The following is a 23,919-nucleotide window of genomic DNA, read 5'->3' as shown; positions in this document are numbered from 1 at the left end:
CAATCTAGAAGTTAATTGGATTTCAGTTGTTAAACGTATTGGTTAGCTATCATATTACTTCACCATTAATTCCACTTACTCTTTGGTTTTGAAACACATACGACCTTTGCAATAGCGGTCCAGAATAGACGCAAGTCGATTCAGAACCGCTTTCGCTCGAGTCTGTAGAAAAATCTGTAAAAACTTAGTGAGATCTATTCACCCCCCCCTCTAGATCTATAGGCCAGCGTCTAACACCAGTAGAGTTGTTTGTATAGCTTCTTCAGTAAAAGAGTATGGTGCGATGGGCTTAGGGATATGATCTCTAAGATTTTCGTGTAGCCCAATATGATGATCCATGGTATTCAGATTCAATTTTGATGAAAAAGAATAAAAGAAATTAAAATTAAAAAAAGAAAAAGGAAAAGGGGATTAGGGTAAAGGCTTACGTGAACTCAAACGAATTCAGCTTCTCCTTCACGAGCGAGTAGACGACGGCGCAGTGAATCGAATCCTTCTCCGATCGGAGCTTCTCCGTCCTAAGCTCTTCATCTCCGATTCCACTTCTCTTATCTCTGCTCGTCTCGGACCTTGTTCTCACGTTCTCCGATCAGCTCTAACCTTTCTGTTAACTTGTTCTTCACACTCAATATTCTGATTCGTGCTCAACGGCAAGAGCTCGGTGTTTCTTCGAATTCAACGAAGATGAAGAGAACTCCAGTTGAAGTCTTCACGAAACGGTAATCCTTGATATCTCGTTTCGATTCGTTCTTCTTCTTCTTTCTGCGATTTGACGTTTGCGATGCGTTGTTGTTGTTTGTTGATGAACACGTGCTGTTGTTGCGATGAAGATGAAGAACACGGTTCCGATAGAGAGAAAGATTGAAGGAAGATGAAGATTTTGATTTATTTTCTGTGAGTTTCAATCTTCTGCATCAAAGTAAGTCCTACCGATTTTTCTGTGTCAATTTGTTCTTCCCTTTTTCTCTGTGTTATCGATCCTCTTCCCCCTTTCCGATTCTTTTTCTGTTGGTCTATGAATGATGATGAAGAGGTTTTGAGATGGGAGAATGGTGATGGAGGTGGAGGTTGAAGGGGGGAGAGAGGGTTGCAGAAGTGGTGAAGGTGAGGTTGAAAAATGGCGTGAGGAATTGATGAAGATGATGAAAGGTTGAATGGTGCGTGAAGATTAGAGAGGAGGTAAAGGAAATGGCTGAAGAAGTTGAATTGTGGAGGGAAAAGAGAATATATAAGGGTTAGTCTCGGGTGATTGTGAGGTTTGGAGGTAGTTACAGGGGAGTGATTCTGAGCCCTTGGATTATGGAATTCGGTTATGAGATGGAGAGTGAGGATGGAACGGCTTTGGTGGTTATTTTGAACTGTGGGATTCTGTTACAGTTAGTTAAAAGTTGGTTAGAGTTTGGGAGAAAGTTAGTTACTTGTAGGTTTGAAAGTCAGTTAGGTGGTTATAATTAGTTACTAGGTTAGTTATTTTAGTTCGGATTTCTGTTATGAAGCTGAGTTAATGTGAACTGTTAGTTTGTTAAATTTTTGTATGGTTTTGAATATTACGGTAGAGAATGGTATGTACGGTATTGTTGAGACAGTTTATAGCTTGTATATGGTAAGGTTATTTTGCTTTGCAGAGTTGTGTATGTGCAGCATTGGTGTCACTTAGAAAATTCTGAACTGAGATACTCTCTCTTTTTACAGGGCAGATGGTTAAAAGCTCGCTTGATTGTCGAGTGGACTTTTGGACGATGAAGCTTTTATGTTTGTTATTTGTTGTGGCAGGTATGGTGCTGTTTGGATATATTGGTGATGAATTTTGGACTGAACTGGTTTTTGTGTGTATGCTACAGGGACCGGTTTTGATGTGTCATGTTGATTTTGTTCGGCTGCGTAGGCTCGGCGGAGGTTAAGACATGGGGCTGACTGGTATAAGTTGCAGCAGGCATTTTCTTTGTATTGCAGGGTAGTATGGTAGGGAGCCATTTGGAATTTTGATTTGTATGCAAGGCTGTTTGGTATGGTTATGTACAGGTTGTTTATATTTGAATGTTTGATTAATGTATGTATGGACATGGTTCTGATTTGGATTGCAACATTTTGGCAGGGATGTACATGTATGTATGTAGGTCTGTTTGAATGGCTTAGATAGTTCAGCAGGTTTTTTTTGGAATTTATTGAATGATATAGCTTCAAAATGGTGAATCTGACTTGTGTTCAACATATGGGTGGAGTATGTTTTATGCAGGCTTGGACATGATGGGAAAAGGTTTGAAGAGTGGACAGGGAGCAAAGCAAAAGCATTATTTTTTTTGGATCAATTTGGGAGCTGTCTGGAATTGTTGTGCAGGATCTCTTCTTTTGTAATTCAAATAGTTTTGTAATGGATAATTAAGGATGATGATGTAAATGTTAAGTGTGAACCTTTGTAATGAACAATGTAGGTTTGTAATGAATGATGATGTTGAATGGGACTTGAAACGATATTGTGCTCTTGTAATCCCTTTTGAGCTCGAAGACCTTGCATCTTAATAAAGCTTGGTTCACATAACAAATCTTCACCTTCAAATTTTAATGGCAACTCTTGAATCTTTGACTTTAATTCTCACAATCTGAATTAACTTGCAATTGAAATAACAAGTATATGATGAGAATCAGAAACTGTGTTGACCAAAACAAATGAGCAAATCAATCTTTTATATATTGTTGTATTTGTGATTCAATCCACCGCAACAATAATGCTTCGAAGGAATCCTTGAAGAAGATAATAATTGAACATAGAAGAACGCCTTAACACGAAATCCTGTGAAACTCAAATGAAACAACAATTTTAGACACCAATTATAAGAAGCTCCAATCTCCTGATACACATAGGAATATAGATCCTAATCCTTCGATCTTGGTGCACCTTGAAGGATAATAGCTTTGTAACTTGAGGAGAAGGAAACCATGGTAACCATAAATCAAAAATCTTAACTTCCAACCATGACAGATGAGAAAAAACTTGAATAGCCCCTGAATGGAGGTGGGAGCCTCAAAACAACAGTAAACCCGAACTCTTTTCAAATCCTTGATCCCGAGCCATTTTATTGTTTAATGAATGCATGAGTCATGTTAGGTGACCTAATGGAAGGTATGTACATGAATGCCAAGCCTATGCCATAAAAAAGTAAAGGGTAGGACAAATTTGGGGTATGGCAACTGCCCCTATTTAATCGTCTTAAACCTGAAGGTGAGATTGGCGCTAGCCTTTCGAACATTCGAGGTAGAAGAGGATTAAATATCAAAGTACCAAAAATTTGTCCTGAAATGATGGTGTAAGTGTTATCCTTATTTTGTTTTTGTTTTGATATCTGCTGGGGAAATAGATTTTTTGTTTTTCTGGTGGAAATATTTATAGTGAATAATGGATTTGAATGGTGGTAGCTTGTAACGTAGCCAAAGTGCCAATACAAGGTTCTCAAAGGAGGTGATTGTTACATGGAACGGTAGCTGGAAAAGAAATGGGTTTGACCGAAAGGTAAGGTAACATAGGAGAATTTTTTAAGGGAGGTACAGACGAGTATCGAAAGAGGATACAGACGAGCATCAAAAGAACGACACATACGAGCATCCAAAGAACGACACATACGAGCATCGAAAGAAGATACAGACGAGTACCAAAGGAACGACACATACGAGCATCGAAAGACCGACACATACGAGCATCGAAAGAAGATACAGACGAGTACCAAAGGAACGACACATACGAGTATCGAAAGAACGACACATACGAGTACCGAGAGAATGACACATACGAGCATCAAAAGAAAGATACATACGAGTACCAAGGGGATGACACATACGAGTGTCGAAAGAAGATACATACGAGTACCGAGAGAATGACACATACGAGTATCAAAAGAAAGATACATACGAGTACCAAGGGGATGACACATACGAGTGTCGAAAGAAGATACAGACGAGTACCAAAGGAATGACACATACGAGCATCAAAAGAAAGATACATACGAGTACCAAGGGGATGACACATACGAGTGTCGAAAGAAGATACAGACGAGTACCAAAGGAATGACACATACGAGCGTCAAAAGGAGAGATACATACGAGTACCAAAAGAATGACACATACGAGTGTTTGAGAAGCTTGGTAGATGAAATTGCTGGGGATTGAGATTTAGTCTTGAAATGATTTGCCAGGACGGAAGGCAAAGGATACACAACACGGGGGTTGGATCTAAAAGTTTTCCCGTACGAGGGAAAGGGACCACGGAGACTAGTGACGACTAGACTCGACAGTAAGATGACAGTAACCACTGGGAATTACGGGGGATATCGGTGCTTACGAAGCATAAGAGTTACATTAATCCCTCAGGCCAAAAGACGGGGTGTAACTCTTCAAGAGTGGCAATCGTTCGAACTGCCACACACCAAGTATGGTTATCCAAACGAGTGAAAAATGAGATGGGTTGAATGCTCACCCTCATTCGCACTCTAATTTGCACGCAACATACGGGAAATAACCATGACAAGACTAGAGACGACTAGACTCGACAAGAAGGCGATAGTAACCACTGGGGATTACGGGAATATGGATGCTTACGAAGCATAAGAACTACATTAATCCCTCAGGCCAAAAGGCGGGGTGTAATTCTCCGGAGCGGCAATCGTTCGAATTGCCACACACCAAGTATGGTTATTCAAACGATTGAAAAATGAGATGGGTTGAATGCCCACCCTCATTCACGCTCTGATCTGCACGCAGCACATGGGAAATAACCTCGGAGACAACAATTCTGACGAAGAAAGACATTGTATCCGATCCATGTTGGAGAGAGAAAATGAGACCTCTTTTGGGGATTAAGGATACCAGGTATCGGCACCGTGGCATAAGGAGATTTGTAATGTAGTAGCAGATATCAATTGGAGTTTGTAAGGACAACTTTTTATATAGGGAAGTATCATCGTCTTGGTTGTCGCGGGTCAAAAAATCATCGCCACGAAAATGTATCGAACAGAGTCGCCACCAAATTTGGGTTCGGGAGTCGGTTAAGCAAGGGGAAGGTATTAGCACCCCTTACCTCCATCGTACTCGATGGGACCCATTTAGTTATTCTTGTGATTAATTGTTAGCTTATTATCTACTTGCGTTATTTATTAGGTTGGAAAGAAGAAAGGAACAAAAAAAAAGATTTTTTATTATTGTGCTCGCCAAGACATTTGTATCTTGTGCCTACGTATTCCCTAGTGCAATGGGAAAGTCAGAGCAATCGTAGTTCAGGCTACGAAATTATATTTTTTATTTTAGTGTGCTCGCCAAGACATTTGAGTCTTGTGCCTACATATCTTCAATGGAAGAATCAGAGCGATTGTAGTTCGAAGGAACTACGAAATTATATTTTTTTATTTAGTGTGCTCGCCAAGACATTTGAGTCTTGTGCCTACATATCTTCAATGGAAGAATCAGAGCGATTGTAGTTCGAAGAACTACGAATTTGTTGATTAATTTTGATGAGTCTAATCGCACTTGGGCGGGAAGACGAGTTTTTGAATGTGGTTCGCACTTGGGCGAGATTTGCACTTGGGCAAAGAGAAGATGAGTTTGAAATAGGTGTTTTATGAAAAATTGGAATTCGAGTACGTAAACAATGGCTTAACGGCCATCGCCTAGAATACTTGAAAGAGCATTTGCTAAATTGAGTTCTTATGAAGTTTTTTAATGGAATACAAGCATTCAAACAAAAGCTTAACGGCCATCGTCTAAATGCTTTAGAGCAACTTGTACAAGTACGTACAACCCCCTCTTGATTAATCCATTATAAACCGAAATTGATTTGATAAAAAACGTTTTGTAGAGAAAGGTGAGACAAATAGAATTTTAAGGATCTTTAATGGAATCAAAGCATTCAAACAAAAGCTTAACGGCCATCGTCTAAATGCTTTAGAGCAACTTGTACAAGTACGTACAACCCCCTATTTTCAACCATTATTGACAAAATTCAATTCGATTATTAAAACAATTTTGAATTTTTTGATTGTGATAAAAGAAGCTTGAAAAAGATACTTGGTGTTGACCAAGATTTATTGTGGAATTGTTTGAAGCGGACTCGACGTTGGATCGAGTATTTAAATGAAAATTTATTATTATTTTGAATTTTTACTTTGATAAAAAGAAATTACTACTACTAATATTTTTAAAAGATCCTTTTCTTTTTAGAAATTTATTTTGAAGTTATTTCTAAAGCAAGAAGAAAATTCTAACTGTTTTTTTTTTCATTTTTTTATTCTAAAACTAACAACCAAAATTAGAGAGAAAAAGAAAAACAAGCTAATGGGCCAGATAGGGTGTATAACACAGGATTGGAGGTATGACCTGATTGAAGAATGCTGGCCCATGAAAAATAAAAAAACTAAATTCAATAAAATAAACCAGTTGGGTCGTACCGGATCCGAGACCTCCCTTTTCACTTCACAAAATCCGGGTTCAATGGAAAACCCTAGAAAACACAATAACAACTTTCTTTAACCGTGAATCTCTCCTGAACCGCACGTTTCTAAACTCAGTTCTTTTGTACCGTTCTCTCTCGATCTCGTCTCTAACAACAAGCATATAACAAAACTCAATTCTCCCCTCTCTCGCGGTGTTATCTCTCCGCTCTCTCGATTTCTTTCGCCGCGAACACCAACAACAGAACTTTTTGTTTCTCGCTCTCCATCTCAGTTCTCTCTTACAATTTCGTATCTCACACGTGATCTCTCTCGATCTCTTGCTCACTCGTCCTCACCGCTCTCGCCATTCATTAACAACAAGAATACAAATCGAAATATCAAAATCCCTAACCCCGAGTGAACCCTTAAAACCCCAAATCAATAATTCTGATATTTACATGGTGAAAAAACAAACAAACAAGGTATAACAATGGAAAACGAAATACACAAATGAAAATATAGCACAAAAACCAGGTATGTTCTTTGAATCTCAGGCACTTGCTTTTTGCTTCTGACTCTCTTTGCTCCGGTCTCTGAGTTTTCTTCTAATCCTTCTTTATGCGAACTCTTCTGCCCTGTTATTTTTATTGTTGTTCTGCGGGTCTGAGTTGTGGATGAGTGATTTAAGGGAGTATGGATTTGTGGTCAGTGATGGTGTTTGGTCTGAGGGTGTTTAATGTTCTGTTTGCGACATTTGAGTGTTACATTGAGTTGAGCGTTATGTTGCTGTATTTTCTGCAGGTTTATGAGATGTTTATGAGTGAGTTTGTGAGGATTGAAGGTTGGGTGAGACTTTGAGGCTATGATTATGGAAATTACTGAGGGAATGCAGAGTTGTGGTTTCTGAGGTTATTGTATTATGCGCTAGTGTTAAATGTGCAGAGGTGAGTATTGAGGATGTTGGAGGTGAGGTTTTTGTGAAGGTGTTTGTGGCTGCCTCTAGGGTTTTTCGGCCTCCGCTCTAGGGTTTTTTTTCTCCTTTCTTGCTGTTGATCTTCTGTTTTTATAGGTGGGATGAGGTAGTTTTGGGGGGAAAATTGAGATAGGTTTTGAACTTGTTTGGTATTCTGCTTTGGTACCTTTCTTGTGCAGGTTTTTGTTGTGCTTATTTGATGCAATTTTTCGCTTGTTGCTGCAGGTTGGAGCAGCAGTAGCAGGTTGGTGGTTATTGGAGCAGGGTCTTTGGACTGGTGTGGCAAGTGGGGCATAACATGAAGATGATGGTGAAACGAGCGTGCAACTTTGATACTTGCTTATTTATTTTTGTATTGATGATTTGAAATGTAATCAAAACAATATGTATACTTATGTTTTTATACAAATTATAAATTCTGACTTTAAACTATATAAAGTGAAACAAAAATATTTACTAAATGCAATTAATTATAATGAGAAAATGGTTCTGAATTATATACATCTTCTATTGCAACTATTTTTGTATTTAATCATGTATAGTATACTTAGATAAAAAAGCATGAATTACAACAAACTTTAATCTATAATTAGTTTTAGTTGTTAAAGAAAAAAATATATATATTAATTCCAATAACAACAAACTTAACAATTCAAATGATGCATGAAAAGCAAACATAAAAATGCAAAGATACTTTGATTATGCATATGAGAACGAATTAGATGAAAAAAAATTAGGTCAAAATTTAGGGTGCGACAGATGCCCCTATTTAATTATCTTTAGCCAGATAGCGCGAACGACTTTGATCTTCGGGATATCAAAGGCGAAAGGTAATTAAATACTAAGTGACCTGAATTTTGACCCTTGATGCGATGAATATGTCATGAATGCATGGATGCATGAATTCTTTGTTGGGGATATGGAAATAGAGACGAGGCAAAGGCACATACCTGAAGATCTCATTTGTGGTATTTTTGTTCTTGTTTGAATTTTCACGTTTTTTTTGCATTTTTTCGATTTCATCTTGTATCATGTAACCTCTGGATTAATGAAAGATTGGGGCTTTAGGGTTCTTGCTGGGAATGGGGTTTTTATGTTTCGAATGCTTGAGTGTCGCTGTTGCTAAACGCGAGTAGAGATCGAAATCGAGATAGAGAGATCGAAGTCTTGAGTGTGTTTGTTGTTGAGCGAAATCTGAGAGAAATCCAGAGAGAAAATCGCGAGAGAAAGCATGATTCGAGAGAGGCGGAGAGTTTGGTCTTATTGTTGTTGTGTTCGTTCATCGAGAGCAGAAGCAGAGATATCGCGAGGGAGATGGTAAGGTCGGATTATCTGCAGAACTTGAATCTAGGGTTAGTTTTGGTAAACACGTTTTTGTGATGTTATGAGGGTGACGGATCCAGTTCTGACCCGGTTCGCCTCCCCTTCAGATTCGGGGAGACTTGCGGGGAAAGGAGTTCTAGTGTGAAGTCTTGCGGGGATTGATGAAATGATTGTGTGAAGGAGTTCTAGTGGGAAGACTTGCGGGGAAAGGCAATGGTGCCAAGAAGTCGTTTTCAACCAGAGGGTTGAGTTTGGTTAACGAAGGGTTAATTCTCAACCAGTGGAATAGGAAAAGCCATTATCAACCAGTGGATTAAGGATGACGAAACAAATTTGTTGTCAACTAGTGAGTTGACTCTATCAACCAGCGGATTGACAAAGAAAAACTGCTTTCAACCAGTGGGTTGCTTTGATCTAAGCGGAAAGTAAATGATTGACTGTAACCAGCGGGTTAACAAGATGAACGATAAATTTCAACCAGTGGGTCGACAAAACAAGTGATGTTCAATCTGTGGATTGACACAAAAAAAAGGCAAATTTCAACCAGTGGGTTGACAAAATGAGCGATAGTCAATCAGTGGATTGATACGAAAAAAAGATAAACTTCAACCAGTGGGTTGACAAAATGAGCGATAGTCAATCAGTGGATTGACACAAAAAGGATAAACTTCAACCAGTGGGTTGACAAATGAGTGATAGTCAATCAGTGGATTGACACGAAAAAGATAAACTTCAACCAGTGGGTTGACAAAATGAGAGATAGTCAATCAGTGGATCGACAAAAAAAGATGAACTTCAACCAGCGGGTTGACAAATCATGTGATGTTCAATCAGTGGATTGACACAAAAATAGACAAACTTCAACCAGTGGGTTGACAAAACAAGTGATATTCAATCAGTGGATTGACACAAAAAAAAGACAAACTTCAACCAGTGGGTTGACAAAATAAGTGATCGTCAATCAGTGGATTGACACAAAAAAGATAAACTTCAACCAGTGGGTTGACAAAATAAGATAATAACTTTCAACCGGTGGGCTGACAAGAAGTGGGAAAACTTTCCTCAACCAGTGGGTCGATAGGAAGTGAAAGATTAATCTTCTACCAATGAGTTGATTCAAATGATGAGAAAATGTTTGGTCCCAACCAGAGGGTCGACAAAACAAATGACTTTCAATTAGCGGAGTGACAGCAATTGAAAAATGCGATCCATGATTAAATTCAACCAGTGGGCTGACAAAAATGAACATAACAGTTCTCAACGAGTAGGTAGATTCAAAATACCAGAAGGTAAATGATCAATTTCAACCAGTGGGTTGGAAAAGGTTAACAAGCATGTTCTCAACCAGTGAGTTGACAAGAAAATAATGATTGCAGTGACATCATCGGGGACTATGAATCCATGCATGCTTTTTGCTTATGTATGAGACATCTTTGTTTTTTCTTTTGTGCAAATTAATGCACGTGTAATGATTTATGATGGATTATCAATGCAAGTAACGAATTTACTGGATGTGTGCCAATGGAAAGTGAATTTTTTTTGGGTATCCATGGTGGACTAGGCTTGGTTTTCAATGGAAAAGGCCGAGCATGATTGAATTTTTGATTTGATGTTGTGGGGGTTGCCCCATGAATGATATGTATGATTGATGAATGCATGCAATGAGTGAAATTTATGGTTTGGAATATTTGAAGGGATGCCCCAATGGAGGGCAATGATTTCTTTTGAAGTGAAAAAGGTCCTTTGGTAAAAGGTTTGCAAGCATAATTCTCGACACCAATTCTGATTTTAAGGACTTCTTGATATGGCATAGTCTGCTTGGACTGCTTGAAGGAAAGGTCTTGGCCTTGATTTGCCCCAGAATGCTGAGTCTATGGAGAAATTTGCTTTACCAAAATTTTGGATTCAAACTGATGATCCTGAGATGACATGCCCCAGAACTTGGGAACTTTGAAATGGAATGTCCCTGAATGATGGACTTTTGAAGTGATGTGACTTTGATGGTTCCACTTTAGGCTCTTCAATTGATTTCTATTGTTGGAACTTCCTTGATGGAAAATGCTGACTTGCAAATGAAACTATTCAAATCAAAATGGTAATTTTAATGCGACGTGCATGCAAGTTTTGAAACAAATCATTTATTGAAACTGTGGTATACAATGAATGAATTCCAATGAGGATACGATGGAACTTTTTAAGATGTGAAAGGTGATGTGATAGCGTGGTATCAAAACTAATGATTAGCAAACATTTTAGGAGTCAGGTTAACGTAACCTCGCTTTAGTATGCTTTCAAAAGAAACCTTGCTTCAATTAGGACTTTCGAAGGTTGTAACGTGGTCAGGTTCACGGTTTAAGAAACAAAGGATATAGGCTCAAATTTTGATTTTAACCCACCTCTTCTTCATGATATACTCCAGTCCTAAGTTCAGTTAACTGTTTCAAGTGTTTGACTTCCAAGAGAATTTGCATATGATGATTGAGAACCAATGGATTCTGAGGTGGCAGTCATTTATTCTTCTTTGAAAGTCGCACAAGTTTGTTCTTGTTTTTTTTTTATAATGACCTTCTGATCTTTTTTTTTTTACTTTTGTATTCCAAATTTTTTTGCCTAAGTCTCCTTTTTAGGTTTTTACTTAGCGGGATTTTCTTGATTGATTTTTTTTGGAACAAACTTGTATGACATTTGTTCAATGATATGAGAATTGGAGCGTTGTGACCGCCATATTGATGTTCCACTGGAAACAACTGTTGTGAGCTTTGGATGTTCACTACTACTTCGACATTGTGTACGAAGAGAGGATGCGGTTGAACCTTTGGTCGGGAATGGTTCCCATGAAATGATCTTCTTGGAAATCAGATGCATTAGTCATTGTAACTGAACAACTACCCTGCCCCAGGTTTTGATTAAGGGTTTTGATTTCGTGCAGAAAGAAAACACCTACTTCTAAGGCTCAAAGGGGTTAACGAAGGATTATCTTCCTTATTTCTCCAGTGTTTGGGGATTTGAAGCAATGCCTGTACATCATCAACAAAGTTTTATTTGAAAGCACGCTGATGCAAATTGGGTATTCGTTTTTCATCATCCTCCCTCCAATATTTGCTTAAACAAAAGTATAATGAAGAAAAGGAAATGGGAGAAACATAAACATATTTTTTCATATATATTTTTTTTAAAAAACAAAATAAAATAAAGGAAAAAAGAGTGAATACGAATGGACTGATTCAAAACTTGCATGCTCATTTCATTTATATTACCATTAAAATTAACAATGTTCAGAAGCAAGTAAACACTTAACAAACAAGTGAAAAAGCGTAAATGCAAAATGATAAAAAGTGGCTCAATGATCTGCTTTGATCCATTGGCTTTAGGAATGTCCTTGGTGTCTAAGCACTGATCAGGGCATATGACCAATATCTTTGAAAGAGAGTATCTTTTTGTCAACCAGATCTTGAACTTTTTCCTTCAGAACATTGCAATCTTCAATGGAGTGACCTACTATCCCACTGTGAAAATCACACTTGACGTTTGGATTGTATTCCTTAGGAAATGGAAACTTTGCAGGTCGGGTTGGTCTGGGAGCTATTGCTTTCTTCTCAATTAGATATGGCCATAGCTGAGCGTAGGTCATTGGAATTGGGTCAATGCGACGATCCTCCTTCTGCTGGTTCCTTTGAGGTATATTCTGATTCCGTTGACGATTCTGATTCTGAGCTGCATTCTGAGGAGCATCCTGTGAAGAATTATGAGGAGAAGCTGCCCACGTCTGTTGGTATGGTTGCTTGAATTGTGCGGCTGCAACATATGGATATTGATCGTATGGTATGAATGGTGCTTGCTGATAAGCTAAGGGTTGGTAGGAATGGGAGTTCTGAGACTCTCCACCATCAATTGGAAAAGCAATAGTTTCATCTTCCCACTTCTTCTGAAAGTTGTTCCCATATTTCTTGGTACCAATCGACGATTCAGATTCCATAGTCAACCGTCCTTCTCGTACACCTTCTTCTAGTCGCATTCCCATATTCACCATTTCAGTGAAGTCGGTCGGAGCGCTGGCAACCATCCTCTCATAGTAAAATGAGCTTAGAGTCTTTAGAAATATTTTGGTCATCTCTCTTTCTTCCATAGGAGGAGAGATTTGGGCAGCAACCTCACGCCATCTTTGTGCATACTCTTTGAAAGACTCTTTCTCCTTCTGTGCCATGGCTCGGAGTTGGTCTCTATCAGGAGCCATGTCAACATTATACTTGTATTGTCGAATGAACGCTTCCACAAGGTCATCAAAAGAACTGATATGAGTACTATCCAATCCCATGTACCATTTCAAAGCAGCACCAGTTAGACTATCTTGAAAATAGTGGATCAATAACTTATCATCATCAGTATGAGTGGCCATCTTTCTGCAGTACATGGTCAAATGGCTCTGAGGACACGAATTCCCTTTATATTTTTCAAAATCAGGCACTTTAAACTTGGCAGGTATTTTCACATTTGGCACAAGACACATATCATGAGCATTCTTTCCAAATGAATTCTTCCCTTTGAGGGCTTTAATCTCCTTTCGTATCTCTTGGAATTGGTCTTGGAAATCATCATAAGCTCCATTTATTTCATTAGGCTCAACTTGGTAAATGAGTTCCTCAGCTTGTGGCACGGTATGTACCAGGGGTGAAGTCACGGTCATTATAGGAGTAGTTTGAGCAGCTCCAGTAACAGGATGGTATCCCTCTGGCACAAAGTTGTAAGACATGCCCCCAGAGTAGCCATTAGGCATCTGATAGTGAGAGGGACCAGTGGTAGGAGCCACAAAAACACTAGTAGTAGAAACTTCGCAAATCGCCGTAGTCTGAACTTCAGTTTGCATTTGAGTGGCACGAGGAGATGGGGGAGATGATGGTTGATTTCGAGAAGCCACTAAGCTTTCCACCAAAGCAGTCAATCTTTCCACACCGACACGGAGAGTAGTTACTTCATCACGAAATTCATGATTCTCTTGTTCAAGGTCTTCCATCTTTTCTGTCGAGTAACACTTTGCGTCTGATAAGGATGTTTGGAAATTAGCTTGTCTTATTACTGTTGGGTAAAGAAATGTATGAGTAATGGATTTTGGAGATGGAAATGCATGTTATGAATGCAAATGCATAAAAAAAAAATTTATTATATTTTTTCTTATGCAAAAATGAATGCCATGTCATGTATGATTCACAAGTAGTAGATTTCAAAATCATATGGATACAGAAAGATTCGAATTACTCGGCATACAGTCTAAGGTTTTTATGTTGGAAAGGTTCTAGACACGGTTCTCAGAGTTACAAACTCCTTTTGAAAACTCAGTCATCTAGTAAATAACTTACCATCCAACTGTGTTTTCAAATGAAGCCTATTCTGAGTGTGGTTTTCGCACTTACCCACAGTAATAGTTACGTTACGCAAGTTGGGCGCGAAACCACCATTTCCTAAAAGTCATGGTTTTAGGGTTCTTCTAAAGGTCCCCAGAGTCGGCGGTCCGAATTGGAAACATCATAGCCCAAGTAAATAACTTACTTAGTCACAAACATCTCCTCAAAGGACCTACTCCAGGCGGGGTTTTAGTACCTCCCACTTGACACTACGTCAAGCGAGTTTAATACTAGACCACCATCTTATCTTACGTATCACTCGAGCTCGGGTGTAGAGCTTTTTCTCACGTGCGCCAATAATCAAGGGATTCCAACCACGATAATGAGAAATCAAACATTGATAAAATAAAGGCAACACATAAGCAAGTAAATAAAGCTATCAATATCACAATAAAAACTAAACTAGGGTTGACTCTCTTTAGGGATGTCCCCAGCAGAGTCGCCAGCTGTCGCGGGTCAAAAAATCATCGCCACGAAAATGTATCGAACAGAGTCGCCACCAAATTTGGGTTCGGGAGTCGGTTAAGCAAGGGGAAGGTATTAGCACCCCTTACCTCCATCGTACTCGATGGGACCCATTTAGTTATTCTTGTGATTAATTGTTAGCTTATTATCTACTTGCGTTATTTATTAGGTTGGAAAGAAGAAAGGAATAAAAAAAAAGATTTTTTATTATTGTGCTCGCCAAGACATTTGTATCTTGTGCCTACGTATTCCCTAGTGCAATGGGAAAGTCAGAGCAATCGTAGTTCAGGCTACGAAATTATATTTTTTATTTTAGTGTGCTCGCCAAGACATTTGAGTCTTGTGCCTACATATCTTCAATGGAAGAATCAGAGCGATTGTAGTTCGAAGGAACTACGAAATTATATTTTTTTATTTAGTGTGCTCGCCAAGACATTTGAGTCTTGTGCCTACATATCTTCAATGGAAGAATCAGAGCGATTGTAGTTCGAAGAACTACGAATTTGTTGATTAATTTTGATGAGTCTAATCGCACTTGGGCGGGAAGACGAGTTTTTGAATGTGGTTCGCACTTGGGCAAAGAGAAGATGAGTTTGAAATAGGTGTTTTATGAAAAATTGGAATTCGAGTACGTAAACAATGGCTTAACGGCCATCGCCTAGAATACTTGAAAGAGCATTTGCTAAATTGAGTTCTTATGAAGTTTTTTAATGGAATACAAGCATTCAAACAAAAGCTTAACGGCCATCGTCTAAATGCTTTAGAGCAACTTGTACAAGTACGTACAACCCCCTCTTGATTAATCCATTATAAACCGAAATTGATTTGATAAAAAACGTTTTGTAGAGAAAGGTGAGACAAATAGAATTTTAAGGATCTTTAATGGAATCAAAGCATTCAAACAAAAGCTTAACGGCCATCGTCTAAATGCTTTAGAGCAACTTGTACAAGTACGTACAACCCCCTCTTTTCAACCATTATTGACAAAATTCAATTCGATTATTAAAGCAATTTTGAATTTTTTGATTGTGATAAAAGAAGCTTGAAAAAGATACTTGGTGTTGACCAAGATTTATTGTGGAATTGTTTGAAGCGGACTCGACGTTGGATCGAGTATTTAAATGAAAATTTATTATTATTTTCAATTTTTACTTTGATAAAAAGAAATTACTACTACTAATATTTTTAAAAGATCCTTTTCTTTTTAGAAATTTATTTTGAAGTTATTTCTAAAGCAAGAAGAAAATTCTAACTGTTTTTTTTTTTCATTTTTTTATTCTAAAACTAACAACCAAAATTAGAGAGAAAAAGAAAAACAAGCTAATGGGCCAGATAGGGTGTATAACACAGGATTGGAGGTATGACCTGATTGAAGAATGCTGGCCCATGAAAAATAAAAAAACTAAATTCAATAAAATAAACCAGTTGGGTCGTACCGGATCCGAGACCTCCCTTTTCACTTCACAAAATCCGGGTTCAATGGAAAACCCTAGAAAACACAATAACAACTTTCTTTAACCGTGAATCTCTCCTGAACCGCACGTTTCTAAACTCAGTTCTTTTGCACCGTTCTCTCTCGATCTCGTCTCTAACAACAAGCATATAACAAAACTCAATTCTCCCCTCTCTCGCGGTGTTATCTCTCCGCTCTCTCGATTTCTTTCGCCGCGAACACCAACAACAGAACTTTTTGTTTCTCGCTCTCCATCTCAGTTCTCTCTTACAATTTCGTATCTCACACGTGATCTCTCTCGATCTCTTGCTCACTCGTCCTCACCGCTCTCGCCATTCATTAACAACAAGAATACAAATCGAAATATCAAAATCCCTAACCCCGAGTGAACCCTTAAAACCCCAAATCAATAATTCTGATATTTACATGGTGAAAAAACAAACAAACAAGGTATAACAATGGAAAACGAAATACACAAATGAAAATATAGCACAAAAACCAGGTATGTTCTTTGAATCTCAGGCACTTGCTTTTTGCTTCTGACTCTCTTTGCTCCGGTCTCTGAGTTTTCTTCTAATCCTTCTTTATGCGAACTCTTCTGCCCTGTTATTTTTATTGTTGTTCTGCGGGTCTGAGTTGTGGATGAGTGATTTAAGGGAGTATGGATTTGTGGTCAGTGATGGTGTTTGGTCTGAGGGTGTTTAATGTTCTGTTTGCGACATTTGAGTGTTACATTGAGTTGAGCGTTATGTTGCTGTATTTTCTGCAGGTTTATGAGATGTTTATGAGTGAGTTTGTGAGGATTGAAGGTTGGGTGAGACTTTGAGGCTATGATTATGGAAATTACTGAGGGAATGCAGAGTTGTGGTTTCTGAGGTTATTGTATTATGCGCTAGTGTTAAATGTGCAGAGGTGAGTATTGAGGATGTTGGAGGTGAGGTTTTTGTGAAGGTGTTTGTGGCTGCCTCTAGGGTTTTTCGGCCTCCGCTCTAGGGTTTTTTTTCTCCTTTCTTGCTGTTGATCTTCTGTTTTTATAGGTGGGATGAGGTAGTTTTGGGGGGAAAATTGAGATAGGTTTTGAACTTGTTTGGTATTCTGCTTTGGTACCTTTCTTGTGCAGGTTTTTGTTGTGCTTATTTGATGCAATTTTTCGCTTGTTGCTGCAGGTTGGAGCAGCAGTAGCAGGTTGGTGGTTATTGGAGCAGGGTCTTTGGACTGGTGTGGCAAGTGGGGCATAACATGAAGATGATGGTGAAACGAGCGTGCAACTTTGATACTTGCTTATTTATTTTTGTATTGATGATTTGAAATGTAATCAAAACAATATGTATACTTATGTTTTTATACAAATTATAAATTCTGACTTTAAACTATATAAAGTGAAACAAAAATATTTACTAAATGCAATTAATTATAATGAGAAAATGGTTCTGAATTATATACATCTTCTATTGCAACTATTTTTGTATTTAATCATGTATAGTATACTTAGATAAAAAAGCATGAATTACAACAAACTTTAATCTATAATTAGTTTTAGTTGTTAAAGAAAAAAATATATATATTAATTCCAATAACAACAAACTTAACAATTCAAATGATGCATGAAAAGCAAACATAAAAATGCAAAGATACTTTGATTATGCATATGAGAACGAATTAGATGAAAAAAAATTAGGTCAAAATTTAGGGTGCGACAGATGCCCCTATTTAATTATCTTTAGCCAGATAGCGCGAACGACTTTGATCTTCGGGATATCAAAGGCGAAAGGTAATTAAATACTAAGTGACCTGAATTTTGACCCTTGATGCGATGAATATGTCATGAATGCATGGATGCATGAATTCTTTGTTGGGGATATGGAAATAGAGACGAGGCAAAGGCACATACCTGAAGATCTCATTTGTGGTATTTTTGTTCTTGTTTGAATTTTCACGTTTTTTTTGCATTTTTTCGATTTCATCTTGTATCATGTAACCTCTGGATTAATGAAAGATTGGGGCTTTAGGGTTCTTGCTGGGAATGGGGTTTTTATGTTTCGAATGCTTGAGTGTCGCTGTTGCTAAACGCGAGTAGAGATCGAAATCGAGATAGAGAGATCGAAGTCTTGAGTGTGTTTGTTGTTGAGCGAAATCTGAGAGAAATCCAGAGAGAAAATCGCGAGAGAAAGCATGATTCGAGAGAGGCGGAGAGTTTGGTCTTATTGTTGTTGTGTTCGTTCATCGAGAGCAGAAGCAGAGATATCGCGAGGGAGATGGTAAGGTCGGATTATCTGCAGAACTTGAATCTAGGGTTAGTTTTGGTAAACACGTTTTTGTGATGTTATGAGGGTGACGGATCCAGTTCTGACCCGGTTCGCCTCCCCTTCAGATTCGGGGAGACTTGCGGGGAAAGGAGTTCTAGTGTGAAGTCTTGCGGGGATTGATGAAATGATTGTGTGAAGGAGTTCTAGTGGGAAGACTTGCGGGGAAAGGCAATGGTGCCAAGAAGTCGTTTTCAACCAGAGGGTTGAGTTTGGTTAACGAAGGGTTAATTCTCAACCAGTGGAATAGGAAAAGCCATTATCAACCAGTGGATTAAGGATGACGAAACAAATTTGTTGTCAACTAGTGAGTTGACTCTATCAACCAGCGGATTGACAAAGAAAAACTGCTTTCAACCAGTGGGTTGCTTTGATCTAAGCGGAAAGTAAATGATTGACTGTAACCAGCGGGTTAACAAGATGAACGATAAATTTCAACCAGTGGGTCGACAAAACAAGTGATGTTCAATCTGTGGATTGACACAAAAAAAAGGCAAATTTCAACCAGTGGGTTGACAAAATGAGCGATAGTCAATCAGTGGATTGATACGAAAAAAAGATAAACTTCAACCAGTGGGTTGACAAAATGAGCGATAGTCAATCAGTGGATTGACACAAAAAGGATAAACTTCAACCAGTGGGTTGACAAATGAGTGATAGTCAATCAGTGGATTGACACGAAAAAGATAAACTTCAACCAGTGGGTTGACAAAATGAGAGATAGTCAATCAGTGGATCGACAAAAAAAGATGAACTTCAACCAGCGGGTTGACAAATCATGTGATGTTCAATCAGTGGATTGACACAAAAATAGACAAACTTCAACCAGTGGGTTGACAAAACAAGTGATATTCAATCAGTGGATTGACACAAAAAAAAGACAAACTTCAACCAGTGGGTTGACAAAATAAGTGATCGTCAATCAGTGGATTGACACAAAAAAGATAAACTTCAACCAGTGGGTTGACAAAATAAGATAATAACTTTCAACCGGTGGGCTGACAAGAAGTGGGAAAACTTTCCTCAACCAGTGGGTCGATAGGAAGTGAAAGATTAATCTTCTACCAATGAGTTGATTCAAATGATGAGAAAATGTTTGGTCCCAACCAGAGGGTCGACAAAACAAATGACTTTCAATTAGCGGAGTGACAGCAATTGAAAAATGCGATCCATGATTAAATTCAACCAGTGGGCTGACAAAAATGAACATAACAGTTCTCAACGAGTAGGTAGATTCAAAATACCAGAAGGTAAATGATCAATTTCAACCAGTGGGTTGGAAAAGGTTAACAAGCATGTTCTCAACCAGTGAGTTGACAAGAAAATAATGATTGCAGTGACATCATCGGGGACTATGAATCCATGCATGCTTTTTGCTTATGTATGAGACATCTTTGTTTTTTCTTTTGTGCAAATTAATGCACGTGTAATGATTTATGATGGATTATCAATGCAAGTAACGAATTTACTGGATGTGTGCCAATGGAAAGTGAATTTTTTTTGGGTATCCATGGTGGACTAGGCTTGGTTTTCAATGGAAAAGGCCGAGCATGATTGAATTTTTGATTTGATGTTGTGGGGGTTGCCCCATGAATGATATGTATGATTGATGAATGCATGCAATGAGTGAAATTTATGGTTTGGAATATTTGAAGGGATGCCCCAATGGAGGGCAATGATTTCTTTTGAAGTGAAAAAGGTCCTTTGGTAAAAGGTTTGCAAGCATAATTCTCGACACCAATTCTGATTTTAAGGACTTCTTGATATGGCATAGTCTGCTTGGACTGCTTGAAGGAAAGGTCTTGGCCTTGATTTGCCCCAGAATGCTGAGTCTATGGAGAAATTTGCTTTACCAAAATTTTGGATTCAAACTGATGATCCTGAGATGACATGCCCCAGAACTTGGGAACTTTGAAATGGAATGTCCCTGAATGATGGACTTTTGAAGTGATGTGACTTTGATGGTTCCACTTTAGGCTCTTCAATTGATTTCTATTGTTGGAACTTCCTTGATGGAAAATGCTGACTTGCAAATGAAACTATTCAAATCAAAATGGTAATTTTAATGCGACGTGCATGCAAGTTTTGAAACAAATCATTTATTGAAACTGTGGTATACAATGAATGAATTCCAATGAGGATACGATGGAACTTTTTAAGATGTGAAAGGTGATGTGATAGCGTGGTATCAAAACTAATGATTAGCAAACATTTTAGGAGTCAGGTTAACGTAACCTCGCTTTAGTATGCTTTCAAAAGAAACCTTGCTTCAATTAGGACTTTCGAAGGTTGTAACGTGGTCAGGTTCACGGTTTAAGAAACAAAGGATATAGGCTCAAATTTTGATTTTAACCCACCCCTTCTTCATGATATACTCCAGTCCTAAGTTCAGTTAACTGTTTCAAGTGTTTGACTTCCAAGAGAATTTGCATATGATGATTGAGAACCAATGGATTCTGAGGTGGCAGTCATTTATTCTTCTTTGAAAGTCGCACAAGTTTGTTCTTGTTTTTTTTTTATAATAACCTTCTGATCTTTTTTTTTTTTACTTTTGTATTCCAAATTTTTTTGCCTAAGTCTCCTTTTTAGGTTTTTACTTAGCGGGATTTTCTTGATTGATTTTTTTTGGAACAAACTTGTATGACATTTGTTCAATGATATGAGAATTGGAGCGTTGTGACCGCCATATTGATGTTCCACTGGAAACAACTGTTGTGAGCTTTGGATGTTCACTACTACTTCGACATTGTGTACGAAGAGAGGATGCGGTTGAACCTTTGGTCGGGAATGGTTCCCATGAAATGATCTTCTTGGAAATCAGATGCATTAGTCATTGTAACTGAACAACTACCCTGCCCCAGGTTTTGATTAAGGGTTTTGATTTCGTGCAGAAAGAAAACACCTACTTCTAAGGCTCAAAGGGGTTAACGAAGGATTATCTTCCTTATTTCTCCAGTGTTTGGGGATTTGAAGCAATGCCTGTACATCATCAACAAAGTTTTATTTGAAAGCACGCTGATGCAAATTGGGTATTCGTTTTTCATCATCCTCCCTCCAATATTTGCTTAAACAAAAGTATAATGAAGAAAAGGAAATGGGAGAAACATAAACATATTTTTTCATATATATTTTTTTTAAAAAACAAAATAAAATAAAGGAAAAAAGAGTGAATACGAATGGACTGATTCAAAACTTGCATGCTCATTTCATTTATATTACCATTAAAATTAACAATGTTCAGAAGCAAGTAAACACTTAACAAACAAGTGAAAAAGCGTAAATGCAAAATGATAAAAAGTGGCTCAATGATCTGCTTTGATCCATTGGCTTTAGGAATGTCCTTGGTGTCTAAGCACTGATCAGGGCATATGACCAATATCTTTGAAAGAGAGTATCTTTTTGTCAACCAGATCTTGAACTTTTTCCTTCAGAACATTGCAATCTTCAATGGAGTGACCTACTATCCCACTGTGAAAATCACACTTGACGTTTGGATTGTATTCCTTAGGAAATGGAAACTTTGCAGGTCGGGTTGGTCTGGGAGCTATTGCTTTCTTCTCAATTAGATATGGCCATAGCTGAGCGTAGGTCATTGGAATTGGGTCAATGCGACGATCCTCCTTCTGCTGGTTCCTTTGAGGTATATTCTGATTCCGTTGACGATTCTGATTCTGAGCTGCATTCTGAGGAGCATCCTGTGAAGAATTATGAGGAGAAGCTGCCCACGTCTGTTGGTATGGTTGCTTGAATTGTGCGGCTGCAACATATGGATATTGATCGTATGGTATGAATGGTGCTTGCTGATAAGCTAAGGGTTGGTAGGAATGGGAGTTCTGAGACTCTCCACCATCAATTGGAAAAGCAATAGTTTCATCTTCCCACTTCTTCTGAAAGTTGTTCCCATATTTCTTGGTACCAATCGACGATTCAGATTCCATAGTCAACCGTCCTTCTCGTACACCTTCTTCTAGTCGCATTCCCATATTCACCATTTCAGTGAAGTCGGTCGGAGCGCTGGCAACCATCCTCTCATAGTAAAATGAGCTTAGAGTCTTTAGAAATATTTTGGTCATCTCTCTTTCTTCCATAGGAGGAGAGATTTGGGCAGCAACCTCACGCCATCTTTGTGCATACTCTTTGAAAGACTCTTTCTCCTTCTGTGCCATGGCTCGGAGTTGGTCTCTATCAGGAGCCATGTCAACATTATACTTGTATTGTCGAATGAACGCTTCCACAAGGTCATCAAAAGAACTGATATGAGTACTATCCAATCCCATGTACCATTTCAAAGCAGCACCAGTTAGACTATCTTGAAAATAGTGGATCAATAACTTATCATCATCAGTATGAGTGGCCATCTTTCTGCAGTACATGGTCAAATGGCTCTGAGGACACGAATTCCCTTTATATTTTTCAAAATCAGGCACTTTAAACTTGGCAGGTATTTTCACATTTGGCACAAGACACATATCATGAGCATTCTTTCCAAATGAATTCTTCCCTTTGAGGGCTTTAATCTCCTTTCGTATCTCTTGGAATTGGTCTTGGAAATCATCATAAGCTCCATTTATTTCATTAGGCTCAACTTGGTAAATGAGTTCCTCAGCTTGTGGCACGGTATGTACCAGGGGTGAAGTCACGGTCATTATAGGAGTAGTTTGAGCAGCTCCAGTAACAGGATGGTATCCCTCTGGCACAAAGTTGTAAGACATGCCCCCAGAGTAGCCATTAGGCATCTGATAGTGAGAGGGACCAGTGGTAGGAGCCACAAAAACACTAGTAGTAGAAACTTCGCAAATCGCCGTAGTCTGAACTTCAGTTTGCATTTGAGTGGCACGAGGAGATGGGGGAGATGATGGTTGATTTCGAGAAGCCACTAAGCTTTCCACCAAAGCAGTCAATCTTTCCACACCGACACGGAGAGTAGTTACTTCATCACGAAATTCATGATTCTCTTGTTCAAGGTCTTCCATCTTTTCTGTCGAGTAACACTTTGCGTCTGATAAGGATGTTTGGAAATTAGCTTGTCTTATTACTGTTGGGTAAAGAAATGTATGAGTAATGGATTTTGGAGATGGAAATGCATGTTATGAATGCAAATGCATAAAAAAAAATTTATTATATTTTTTCTTATGCAAAAATGAATGCCATGTCATGTATGATTCACAAGTAGTAGATTTCAAAATCATATGGATACAGAAAGATTCGAATTACTCGGCATACAGTCTAAGGTTTTTATGTTGGAAAGGTTCTAGACACGGTTCTCAGAGTTACAAACTCCTTTTGAAAACTCAGTCATCTAGTAAATAACTTACCATCCAACTGTGTTTTCAAATGAAGCCTATTCTGAGTGTGGTTTTCGCACTTACCCACAGTAATAGTTACGTTACGCAAGTTGGGCGCGAAACCACCATTTCCTAAAAGTCATGGTTTTAGGGTTCTTCTAAAGGTCCCCAGAGTCGGCGGTCCGAATTGGAAACATCATAGCCCAAGTAAATAACTTACTTAGTCACAAACATCTCCTCAAAGGACCTACTCCAGGCGGGGTTTTAGTACCTCCCACTTGACACTACGTCAAGCGAGTTTA

At 38.4% G+C, this 23,919-nt stretch overlaps 2 protein-coding genes across 2 annotated transcripts; both read right to left on the bottom strand.

Annotated features, from left to right (window-relative positions):
* Positions 1–12,109: 12,109 nt before the first annotated feature.
* Positions 12,110–13,723, bottom strand: LOC131642294 (uncharacterized). The gene has a single exon (XM_058912571.1). It carries the CDS (start codon positions 13,721–13,723, stop codon positions 12,110–12,112), a length of 1,614 nt encoding a protein of 537 aa, XP_058768554.1.
* Positions 13,724–21,691: 7,968 nt separating this feature from the next.
* Positions 21,692–23,305, bottom strand: LOC131642293 (uncharacterized). The gene has a single exon (XM_058912570.1). It carries the CDS (start codon positions 23,303–23,305, stop codon positions 21,692–21,694), a length of 1,614 nt encoding a protein of 537 aa, XP_058768553.1.
* Positions 23,306–23,919: the final 614 nt, after the last annotated feature.

This window comes from Vicia villosa, unplaced genomic scaffold (assembly GCF_029867415.1).
Source record: "Vicia villosa cultivar HV-30 ecotype Madison, WI unplaced genomic scaffold, Vvil1.0 ctg.004760F_1_1, whole genome shotgun sequence".
Lineage (NCBI taxonomy): Eukaryota > Viridiplantae > Streptophyta > Magnoliopsida > Fabales > Fabaceae > Vicia > Vicia villosa.
Note: the sequence above shows the minus strand (reverse complement) of the source record. Positions and strands in the feature narration are given on the sequence as shown.